Raw genomic sequence first — 12,499 nt, 5'->3', positions numbered from 1 at the left:
TCCTTGTTCCGGCTAATTGCTACAAATTAAAAGTGGATCGATTCCACGTGATCCCTCGAAACAGCCGGATAAGCCAAAGGTTCGAGGGCCTGCGCGACGCTCCGAGACGCTCCGGGACGCTGAATAGACGCTCGCTGCCACGGTCTGTTCCGAGCTCGGATCCCTAACGGAGACGCAACGATATTGATTGCGGTCGGTAAATCAACATTTTAACCGGCATCGACCATGTCGACTTTAGTAATGGATATTGCCGTGAATTTCTCATGGAATAAACAATAACCGAGCCGAGTGAAATATCGACGATGAATCAATAACCGCGAACTAAGCGAATTAAACGTCGAAGCGATTCTCAATGAACAATGATTGAAATAGGAATCGTTTAAACCGTTCTCCCTCTCTCTCCTATTTCTCCCTCGCTCTGTCGAGGTCTATAAAACGTCCTTAATTATATACTACGGCTCGTGTGTAGCTGGCATATGACATTTTCACATCGACAATTGCCCGGTTCAACTCCGTTCCATTTGAACCTTTCAGGCTCTCGCTGTAACTCGATTAGTATTCTACGATATTTCGCCAACTTCTTATCGTACTCGTCGTGTCCTCCGATCTCTGATATTACCACGTCCCCGTGACATACGGAATTTACGATTCCGCGGGAGTATCGGCGAATAAAAATGTTTGACAGTCCATTAATCGTCGACGTAACATTTTTATTCGCGGTCTACACGTACGCACGCGTTTGTCGCGAGCAAATAATTTAGTTTAAACACACACGGAACCGGTTAATGATGGATGATCCGTCGTTATTGATCACCAGGCGAATGTTTGCGCCCGCGGGCGTCGTTTCGGCATATAAATCGGTTTGTCACTCGCTAATGATTGACAGAACAACATAGCCCCCGTGGGATTTTGGGTTTGGCGCGGACGCGGACCTCTGATAATTCGACTCGTTAAGCGTATCCATTAGGGAAGCCATGGCTATCGTCAACGACGCCGTCCTCTGTTTCGGAGGAACGAATACCAGGTCGTTTCGTCGCGAATCGTCGAGTTATTCGGAGTAACACGGTCGAGTAAAAGCGACGATAATAAATGAAAAAAATTGAAACTGCGTTCCATTCGGTTCTTGTACCATTTTCATAGCCCGCGAGTTTCGAACACCGACAGCCTCGTTCTTTTGACTGCCATTAGCGTGATTGAACCGGAGAAGAAAGAGCATTGTGTTTTTCGCTAAGCACGGCGTCATACGTGCACGCGAAAACTTCTGATAATGACGAACCAGCTTTTGCCTTCTTGTGCCTCGCCATTGTGCCCGGCTGCGTAAAATAATCCGCCGGCGCTGATCCGAGGAAAGGAATCCGAAATGATATCGAGTAAAGTAACAGCCTGTACGATATAGAACGGCGGTATCGAAATTCCATTGCAGACGCCTGGCGCGAGACTCGAAACAACGTTGTAACCTCGTCGTTATCTTCGTTATTCTCGCAACGAACGTTCTCACAGTCCCGGCGAACATGCCAGGAACGAATCAACCCACGCTCTGTCGTAGCAAGATCGAGCTCGCGACCAAAGTCACGCAACGTTTCCTCGCGGAACCGTTCTCCGACGATTCTTCAGGGACACATTTCCGGCATTGCTAGCTCCACGTGACTCGCGAGCCGGCTGTTTCTCGGCTGGGATATTACGTGTTGCCCGGAGATAATTAGCTCTCGAACGGTAGATTAGCGAGCCGGTCCCCTAAGAGCGGGTCATCGCGTGTCGTCCGCGAGTAAAAGCAGTTTCGTGTTCCGCGAGGCTGCAACCGCGTATTATCGATCCTCTCGAACGCGGGAGACACGAGGTTCGAGGTCCGCGGGGGGACGAAAAAAAAAGAAAAAAGGAGAATGACGCGGTACGATGACAAGTTAGAAACTGCGGAAACCGAAGGAAGCGAGAGAACCACCGTTTCGACTCGTCCCGAGCTGATTTTTACCTTCGGAAACGTTGGTTGCCGGTGATCGTAAATTTCACGCGACGCGTCGAGGCTCGCGTCGAGGCTGGCGTCGTGTTCCGTCGATTCTCCACGGCTGATTTACGAAACAAATTCTGCGCGCTGGCGCGCGGTTAGCCACGCTTGCTGCCGACCGATTATGAAACATGGCCAGACTAGGAAGACGAAGCACCTCCGGAGCGACCGGTTGAAAGGGCATTAATCCTTCGGCAAATTCCTCGCCGACGATTACATACTCTGAGGACACGCCTGGCGCGGTGCGCGCGTTACACATCAATCCGCCTCGATTGCGTCACCGGGTACTTGTCCAACCATACTTATCCCCGGTCACACCGACCAACGCTCCAAACACCAAAGTGCTCTCGCGTCTTTCGTGTCGTCCTCAACCATTCGTCGCGCAATCAAACAGCGTCCCGTCGTTACGATCCTCGTGCAGGTTGCATCGGTTATCCGGCGAATCTATGGATCGACGCGTCCACGCTGCGATCGGGATAGCCGCGATATTTTCGAGAATCGCGCGGATTGGAAGAGATAAAAATCGAGCGGGAACGATGAACGCGGTGTTCTAGAGGGAACCAGCGATTACCGATCTCCGCGCAACGCCAACAGCCGGTTAACGATGTAGCGGATCGTTGATATCAGAGGTGTCGTTAAATCTGACGACCGAACCTGCTTTACGTTACCCGCGCGCGACGCTCCATTTAGCAATGGCCGCGTGCGTAACCCGCTCGCCGATATTCTCGCGAATCTCGAACCACCGAAACGGAGCGAGGCCCCCGTACTTCGGATAATTTCTGTTCGGATTAACGCGATGAAAATTCTGTCGCTCGCGGAGAGCGCGCGAAACCGAGGCGAATCGCACGCCTACGGAATTCGTATCTCGTTTGTTTCTGCTGCTATCTGGTTAACGATCGAGGCTCGCGAGACGCATAATTATCGGCAGCGCCTCTATCAGCGATAACGCGCGTTCGAATCGCGGCCGCGAATCCATTCACGACGATGCATCATCGATGCAAATGATCGAATTACGTAAGGTCGTTTCTCATGCGGGGAGCCGGCTAGTTAAGCCATTGTGAACTTTATCTGCCGATCTCGACCGCCGGGAATAGTTGCATCGACCAAAGGATCGTGCTGCGTTCTCGTCTCTTTACCTCCGGCTCGGAAAAAGAAGAAAAAAAAATACCGGATTGTCACACTTCGTTAACCGTATTGGCTCGGCGTTGGAATTTTAATACCTTGCCCTGTCGAACCCTTTATCGCGGTACCAAGAGCGCGTGAAACACGCTCGCGAAAAGAGAACCTATCGGTTACCTTGTGCGAACAACGCAGCGTGGACGGACGTGGAAAAAGGGAAGAGAGAAAGGGAGAGAAAGAGAGCAGAGATACGTGGAAATGGAGGAATAGGTTTGGTTGGCGTGTGTCGCTGGAATCGGAGGAATTTTTTCAACCGACGAATGTCTGGCTGCTGGTATCAGAGTTATCCTCCGGATTAATATACATATAGATTGACGTTACGTATTCGAAGGAGATTATTATTGCCCGTGGAATACTGCAGACATCACGGCAGCGCTGTTATTTTTAGCATTCGCAAACAAGATGTTTCGAGTGATCGTTCGCTACGAGTGCCCCCTCGTCGATCTAAAGATTCATAAACTCGTAGATCGATAATGGAGTATCGCGAAATGCTTGACCTATAGCCAGAAATACCCCGGCGGGTAGTGCCCGATTTTATTCCTTTTTCGTGCGTCGGAACTCGGTGTAATTACAATCCGCAGAATTAAATCCAATTAAAGTGCCGAGCCATTAAGCCCCGATCCCATTCGTGAAAGTGTGTGTATATATATATATATATATAGCTCGAAAACGGAGGCTAATAGAAATTCGCTTCGCATGGACGAGGATCGTCGTCTCTGGAATACTTAATTAGCGATAATTGCCGGGAGTCATAACAGCCGGTGGAATCGTCATAACTTTAATAGGCGTTGAGCGTCAATCGACGATAGGAGCAAATTGAACGCGTCGAATTAATTAAGGGCAGGAAAATCGGTGGCTCGACGGTGTGCAGCGGAATCACGCGGGACTCTCGGCCAAAACACCGTAACCGTGAAACACAACGGGTTTTGCTCGTTAATTAATTATAGGGAGTCGACGAGGCCAGCACGCGAGCACGCTCATTATCAGATCGTCACTCATCGCTGCGGCGTTCGACACAATGGCGGTCTCGCGACTTCCCTCGCGCCGCGGCGCTGTCCCAACGCCGTCGTAGCCGGCGTGAAATCGTTTTCGAAATTTCCAGTCGAGCGATATCCTCGCCGCGAGCAGGCTCGCGCGCGGCCTTGGCATTATCGCGCCGGCAAAAATATATGCAGCATTGTTAAGTGGAGCAGCTGTTACGCTGGCTACTTTCCGGCGTTTTAGCGTTAAAACGCGCGTAGCAGAGCCACGCGGAACACTTGTGTTTTTAAATGGAGCGGATATACATGTTTTTTGATGTCTTCTTTTCGTGGATCTCCGTGGCTCGTAAAACAGTAGCCCGATAACGGTGTGTATTTTACGGCAGATAAACCGAGAGTTAAATTTTCGTCTTCGCCAGTCCATCGGATGCTACTAAACCACCAACGCGAAATTATCTATGTCTCTATGCGGCTGTATCGATTCTTTAAACTCTTTCCACTCGTTTCGACGTCGAAAATTTTCGTTCCATTTACGACAACTCGACACGCTTCGTGGATAGAAATGGAAAAAGAAAATACGAATCGCGAGTAGGTAGGCGTATATATTACGTCGCGTTCCTGAAAATCGGCGTACAACTTTTGAACGTTTGTTTTAGCGGGAATTAACGTTCGCGGAAAGGCCCTTGAAATATGCGTGCGAATGTAAGTGAATTTAAAGAAGCCCCTTCAAGCCATCTTACTTTGAGTATCCAACTATAATAACGAGCTTCTCCTTGGAACGCGGAGCCGCGCGTGCTTTAGGGAAAAGCACGTCTGATCTTCAATCTAGGAGTGTGTCTCACCTCCTTCCGCCTAACTAACTAAAAGGGAAAACCACGAGTGGGAACGCAACGTCGTGATTGTTCAACCTCGGGGATTAAACGTAATAAATTTATCACCGCTTTAGAGTTCCAACGGTGGGCTGGAAAATTTATGATCTCCGCTAGAAATCACCGAGATTCGGAACACTGTCGCGAGAAGTAGAGAAAAACGAGTTTGGAATGGTTTTGTAACGATACCACATTAACCATAGCAGGTTTGTTTTCATAGCAGAAAGTTTAGAAAATCCCGAGCGTAAGAGTTGAATTGTCGTGTCTCTTAAGTGGCAATATTTCTCTATCGAGATTACAAAGATCGATCGCGATAAGTACAGTTCTCGGTTCGAGGTAGAACAAAATTCGGCGATTCGTCTTTCCTCGACTTATTTTCCATTTGGAAACGCTGTTCGTCCGCTTACAACGAACGACAAGAAAGAAATCAAACAAGCCGATCTCTCGTGAGTACCATCGCCAGTTTACCGAGTACTTTCCTCCAGGATTCCGGAAAAAGGAGATATCTCCTCTTCAAATTCAATATTTGAAAATGGTCACCATCAGTTGCTCGGCTAACTTTGACCAACGTGGCCACCCACGATCACGTAGAGTACACAAGATCGACAAGAGAGGTTACAGAAGAGACGCTTCGCTTGCAAAGACTCGTATGTTTCGAATTTAAAGCTGACCAACGTAAAACTTTGTTGCTAATCAAACTCGATCGGCATAGACGCCTTTTCCCTCTTACGTCTTTATAGTAATAAAGAAGCGAAACTCTGCGTTGTAACGTAACAAAGGGGACCGTCCGGGTTTTAGGGTAAGAAACTACGTTTCGATTAAAAAAGAGGCACGGGTGAAAGCGGTAACGAGCGAGCACATGGCAAATTTCGATCGACCGTGAGGGTCAGCGATTGGTCGATCAAGTTCAGCAGCCAGTTAACCGACGGTTAGCCTGCTGTCCTGCGTCCGACTAACGACTTAATGACGGGAATTCGCCACTTACGGGGCTCCTCCTTTTCTCCTCTTTCGCCGTGCATCGTCTTTCTCCTCTGCTCCTTCGCGGGCGAATAGCATCGGCATAAAACCAGCCAGCCAACGGTCAAGTAACAATGTCGAAAATTGGACGACTCTCAACAGGGATCTCCATTAACCTCGGGAGTACCGAGCATCGCGCAATTATGTCGGAAGGAATAAATTCAACTGGACAAATCGTGCGGCGTGTTAGGCAATCTGCTCGCGTTAAACGGATTCGTGATTCCTTCTTGTCGAAAAGAAACGCGATATCGCTGCCTAGGGGACGCTGAGCGAGATCATTGTCTCTATGGGTTGGACGCGAGTCGTTGTCCAGGATCGATGATCCCCATCGTTGATGATCCCCAACGTGGTCGTTTGCATGAATTTGCACGGAAACGTGAAACAGATCGTTGGAGATGGGTTATGCACAAGTAGGTTAAATCATAGTTAACAGTAGATTACTTGATGGACGTGAAACAAGATCTTATTCAATTCAGACAAGACTTCATTGAATTTGACCGGGACTATCCCAAGCCGTAACAAGATTTCATTGAAACTCCGCTGAGGACCCTGTTATATACATACTGCGCGTCGAGGCTGATCGAAAAAAGGCGGTTGATCGAAAAAATCGCCGACGATTGTGGAGAATTGAATTTTACGCATCCGATCGGCCGCCCCGATAACCTCTGCGTAGCCTCGATAGAGATCGACCAGTCCCTGCCAGATCCCTCCCAGGGATCCAGGAATCCTCGATGCTCGTACGTTTCCACGTGTGCTTCCCTTCCCAGAATAATAGCCGATGGCCCCTCGATTGTACCTCGTAATACTAGGAAATTACATTACGACCAGGGGCTACCGTCTCGCGAATAATTGTTATGCACCAGTGATGCAACAGTGGCGTAGCATTCGCCTCGAGCTAATTCCGTTTGGCATTCGATGGTCTCGTTTTTCCTCTCGACGCGTAACGAAAAACGATTTTTCTTTCAGCTCGCTATTTATTCCTTTTCAATTAAAGGACGTCAAAAGGACTTTACATCTGGCAAAGGATGAAACTGTCGAAGCCTTCGGGATCGATTCTTCTCCTATCGGCAAGAGGATTCGAATATCCCACTCCCGTGCTCCTGTTGCTCCGCCTCGAGACAGGAATTCGCCCAGCAGATGAAAATTCCCCTTTATCTCGAATTCATTAACCTTTTCGAAATTAATTAGTCGTGACGCTGAATCGGTCCATAGTTCGATGCCAATCGGACTGGTTCTTTCGCAAAGGTGATCAACGTTATCGGCTTTACACGATTAAACGATCGTTAAATCATAAGCTTCATTTTTCGATACTTGGCTCGAACACGTGATCCGCGCTGTACGAAATAAATCGTCGATTTCTCTCTCTCTCTCTCTGCCTCTCGATTTCTTCGCGATTTCCCTCTACGATCTTCTCTCTTACCCCGACCGTATCTTTTGCCTTTCTTAGGCACGCCCAGCTGGCTGGTTGAATATTTCCTGAATTTACCACCGTTTTTCGAGCGGTCGCTAAAGTGGCGAGGCTTTGCGTGCCTTTGACAGGAAACATGCTGAGCCAAGCTTTACGTAATGGAACGTTTCTTCTTCGCCTCTTTTCTGCTCATCGAAACGAACACACTCGGCCACAAAACACGCAGGTGACGAGTCCTCTAAGGAACCGTTCCTACTTGGACTATTCGCGTGCCTTTTCTTCGTCGTATCGGCTCCTCGGACGACATCATCGTACGCGAGTTCTCTCGGCTGTTGCTGTGTCGCCTCTACAGCCTGTTCCTTCGTCGCCGCAGAAACGATTCAGGAAGAAGCACGATACTCGGGCAAACAAGCTCGCGATATCGAATTTCTCGTGTATCGCGAGTTGATGCTATCACACGAGAGGATCCCGCAGAATGGACGTGAGTGCTCTTTCCATAGAAACGCTCGGACAAACAGCCTTGCATTTCTCTCTCTTTCTTTCTCTATCTCTCTTTTTCTCTGCTCCGGCTTCTCCTTTCGAGAAACGCGCCTCGAAATTCAACCGGCACCGAACGTCACGCGTTGGATATTGAATCTTTATAGACGCGTTCCTCGCGCTATCTTAATTGCATCTATCTAATTAGTCGACTAAATTCCACGATTATAACGTCCTATTAATAACGTGCAACTTATCCGTCATTTACACGCTTTTCACCCGAGTCTAACCGATTTCACCGGGGCAATTTCAACCTATCAACCGGGAATTAGCCGTCGAGATAAGAAAAACAGGATTCCAGCGGAGCCGGGGTAAAATTAAGGGTGTTGTTCGTGGTTGGGTGAACCGGACAACCGACAATTTACGCGAGCGGATCTAATAATAAGAGAGAGAGAAAAAAAACGAGAAGATTCGTTTGCAGGAGCAGAGGAAGGATAATGGTACGTCGACGCTGCAATGGCCGGATTATCTTGTCATCGGGGTAATGCTGTCGATCTCAGCCGGCATCGGGATCTACTACCGATTCACCGGAGGCAGACAACGCACGGCCGAGGTTAAGCCCTTGGAAAATTAATTTCGCCACGGACGATCGAATCGACATCGAGTCTATACCAACGCCGCGATCCAATATCCGTGATAAACTGCGTTTCGAGCAGACTGTACATACCGAGAGCTGGCACGTTCTTGGATCACGACATAGGTCCACAGCGTGCCAGCCTTCGGATCTTTCACCGTTATCGTTAGATCGATCTAGCGCGCGATAAATATTGCCATCGACACAAATTGCCAACTATCCGGAGCGCTATTTAATTTATCGGGTTAGCCGCGAGCCGCGCCAGCCGCGCTCGACGAATCACCACCAAGACAGAACGTTAATTAACGCTGAAACGTTATTACGAATCGAGTTAGAGGCCCGCGAGTAAACCGTCTACTCCGAGAGTCCGCGATCGGCCGCGCGATAATAACGATATACACCGGATGAATAGCGAGCTCTCCTCTTTTTTCTCCCCGCCGCTCGTTCCATCAAATTGATCGCCCGAGGCAATTTATACCGCGTCGAAATACTTTGCCGCGATCGATCCATTAATTTCGTTTATACCGCGTCCACGTGCTACAACAGCCTATTAATTGTTTGCTCCTTAAACAATCCGCACGGTGTAACCTCCCGGGGGGAAACGCGGCACACGCCTCGATCCGTGTTTCAGCCCGTGTTTCAACCGTGTTTCAACCGTGTTTCGCGATTATTACCGACAGGAGTACTTCTCGGCCAATCGAACTATGGGCGTCGTTCCTTTGGCCATCGCGCTCACCGTCTCTTTCATGTCCGCGATTACGCTCTTGGGATTCAGCGCGGAAAATTACGTCCACGGCACGCAAATCATGCTGTTTTACCTAGGTGGTTTCTTCGGCACGCCGATCGTCTTGTACTTCTACCTTCCAGTCTTCGCTCAACTCAACGCCACGAGCGTCTACGAGGTAATTGCTCGATCGATCGGTTCTGCTTCGTCACCGACGATCTGCCCTTTCCACATCTCCAACTGTCCTGCGTTTCCTTTCGACCAGTATTTGGAGAAACGCTTCGGTGTCGGAGCTCGGATAGTAACCAGCGCGGCGAATTTTCTGCAACTGCTCTTGTACACGGGAGTGGTGTTGTTCGCGCCCTCGTTGGCTTTGGAAGCTACCACTGGTCTGTCGGGGAACATGAGCGTGTTGCTCATCGGCTTCATCTGTACCTTTTACTCGACCGTGGGTGGGATCAAAGCTGTCCTCATCACCGACGTCTTCCAGGGGCTACTGATGTTCCTTGGACTCGGCTGTGTCCTCGGTATTGCGGCTGGCGATCTCGAGGGAGGACTGTCCGACGTGTGGAACATAGCTCGCGAGGATGGTCGGGTAAACTTCTTCGAGTAAGAGTAAGAGCACTAGCAGACCCGGAAAAAACGCGATTTGTCTGGTAATTCGTCGATTTCCAGTTTCAGAATTGATCCAACCGTGAGGCATACATGGTGGGGATTGTTGATCGGCGGCACCACCATCTTTTTGTCCCTCTACGCTGTGAACCAGGTTCAAGTTCAACGTTTACTCACTGCCAAGTAACTCCGTATATTTATTTGATAACGGAACAAGTTCGGTAACTCGGTAGAAAATGTAACGCGATCTTTTCGCTGGCAGGAGCCTGAAAGCTTCGGAACACGCGCTGATTCTTAGCGGCCCGATCACTATGGGATTAGGCATCCTGACGTCGTTTTCCGGTCTAGTCCTCTACGGCGTCTACAGAAACTGCGATCCCGTGACATCCGGGAAGATCTCGAGCTTCGACAAGATAATGCCATATTTCGCGGCTGAGCGAATGTCACGAGTGCCAGGCATTACTGGACTCTTCATTTCCGGCGTATTCAGCGCCAGCCTCAGCACCATTTCCGCCATGTTGAATTCTTTGGCCGCCATGGCGTTGGAGGACTACGTGAAGCCGTTGTGTCGTCGATTTAACATAGAATTCCCGATGGAAAAGGCCACTCTAATTGGCAAGGTGCTCGCTGTGATAAATGGTTTCGGGTGTTTGGCCGTGGCTTTTATTGCCAAATCGATGGCCACGCTGGTCGAGGCTGCCATAGGGATCACCGGGGCGATCGGAGGCCCAGTCCTTGGTATATTCACGCTGGGAATGTTCGTAGAAAGAGCAAACGAGACTGGAGCCATCGCCGGGATCATTTCCGCGTTGATCACGTGCACCTGGGCCGCGTTTGGACAACCAAAGCCTGTAGCGCCAATGCTTCCACTATCCGTAGACGGTTGTGATAACGCTACTCTGTTGCTGGATCATCGAAACGTCACGCGATTCGACGAGTAAGTTTCTTGCTTGTTAAGAAAGCGAGCTTGTTACCGTGCTGTATCAAAGTACGGTATCGCCAAGTAGTTCGAAAGTACCAACGCTGTAAAAGGTTTTACGAGACCGTTCGGGGAAAAAAGGCGGCGCTTAATAGGCGGAAATGGCAATTTTTCCACTGGCAAATTAGAGAAATGTCGCTATTACTTTTGCCCCGTTATCAAGTTCGTTGGTTTCCTTTGATCCGCGTGCAGAATGATTGCAGAGACAAAAAAGGCTACCCTCTCCTTTTGTACGAAAGAGGACACTCTTTTTCTTCCATTATCTCCGCGTGCGCTAAAAAGGAGCACGGTCGTAATTTATTCCTCGAAAGATCATAAAGAGGGCTATCCAATTGCCTTCGACCTTTACGAAACAATCCCTCCGTTCTGCCGGAAAAATTCCAAGAAATAATTTATCGATGCATTCGCGCAAGTTCTTCTCCCTTTTGCTGCACGCAGGAAAACTGCACGCGCGAGCTGCCAATCGATTTCCTCTCGCGAACGTTACCGTCGCGAAAGGGACGAAAGAAAGGAAAGAAAAATGTCCAGCCCGGGAAGATAGATAGATGGTTGGCCGGGCGATTCTCGAACTCCGTCTCGTCGGCATGATCGATGAGAAGCAGCCACGATGAATTTATCAAAAGCGGGGTATCTTGTTATCGGACAACAGTTTTCGTTACACCGGAACGTAATTGGGATATAAATCAGGGAGGAATGGCTGCGGAGTAGGCGCTATCGCGAGCTGGAACGTTTTGCCGCGATAACATGGGCGTGGAACGACCCGGTGGTAGCAATACACGGTTAAGAAGCCGCGATTACTTCCCGATTTCTTTCCACTGGCACCGCTTTCACGTGCGGCCCGCTCCTCATCCTTTCCCACGATGGTAACTAACGCTAATTACGCGTTAATAAACCGTGATTACGACCTCTTTAAAATCCCTGCCGCGTTCCACCGTTGCATACGATATTGCTTTCTCCTTGCCACACGTCGCTAACCTGCTCGGTCTTGCCCCGTTCTACCTTCCTTTTTACGTCGTTTATTAAACCATCAGTTTCTAATGTACTCGTAGATACTAAACTTCTGTCATCGTTAGCGCGCGCGTTTAATCCACGGGATAAACGCGATTTCATTCATCCTCGCGGCTTTTTAACGCTCTCCTTTCGATTTCCAGCCACGTGGACGATTCCTCGTACTTTTACTTGTACCGTATATCCTACGTGTGGTACAATCCGCTTGGACTGTTCATCACGCTGATCGTGGGGTACATAACCAGCCTGATTACGAGCAGGATATTTCACAAGAACGCTCGTGAACCGGATCCCAGTTTGTTCGTCCCCTTGCTGGCGTCCCGTATCAGGCGACGAAGACAGGACGCCGAGAAAACCACCAACAGCCAGGTCCTCGTTTTGGAGAACAGGAAATAAGACCAAGCACGATCGTATCGATCCTAACGTCCACGTGAATTATGTTCCAGCCTGGCTACGGATGTCCTACAGCCGATAGAACCACATTATCCATCATACCATCGTAATAACTTTATTGCCATCTATCGAGGGAAAATGGAAGAATTCCTCGTACCGCTTCCTCGAGATAGCGCGGGATTTTTACAAATTTCTCGCGATACCGTAAAATCCTGTC

The 12,499-nt window shown here is 49.2% G+C and overlaps 1 protein-coding gene across 1 annotated transcript; it reads left to right on the top strand.

Moving 5' to 3' along the window:
- The first annotated feature begins 7,930 nt into the window (after positions 1 to 7,930).
- On the top strand, positions 7,931 to 12,285 carry LOC143220750 (putative sodium-dependent multivitamin transporter). The gene is made up of 7 exons (XM_076446343.1): positions 7,931 to 7,936; positions 8,414 to 8,545; positions 9,247 to 9,468; positions 9,556 to 9,899; positions 9,966 to 10,085; positions 10,165 to 10,839; positions 12,033 to 12,285. Exons 1-7 carry the CDS (start codon positions 7,931 to 7,933, stop codon positions 12,283 to 12,285), a joined length of 1,752 nt encoding a protein of 583 aa, XP_076302458.1.
- The last annotated feature ends 214 nt before the right edge of the window (positions 12,286 to 12,499 follow it).

This window comes from Lasioglossum baleicum, unplaced genomic scaffold, assembly GCF_051020765.1.
Source record: "Lasioglossum baleicum unplaced genomic scaffold, iyLasBale1 scaffold1514, whole genome shotgun sequence".
Classification (NCBI taxonomy): Eukaryota; Metazoa; Arthropoda; class Insecta; order Hymenoptera; family Halictidae; genus Lasioglossum; species Lasioglossum baleicum.
The sequence above is the reverse complement of the archived record's forward strand: the minus strand, read 5'-3'. Positions and strand labels throughout refer to the sequence as shown.

What these genes read in the sequence shown, in the direction of transcription:
- LOC143220750 (XM_076446343.1), top strand. An exon ending in CAACGTTTACTCACTGCCAA is followed by an intron (nt 10,086 to 10,164) that starts GTAACTCCGTAT and finishes TTTCGCTGGCAG; the next exon opens with GAGCCTGAAAGCTTCGGAAC. An exon ending in AACGTCACGCGATTCGACGA is followed by an intron (nt 10,840 to 12,032) that starts GTAAGTTTCTTG and finishes TTCGATTTCCAG; the next exon opens with CCACGTGGACGATTCCTCGT.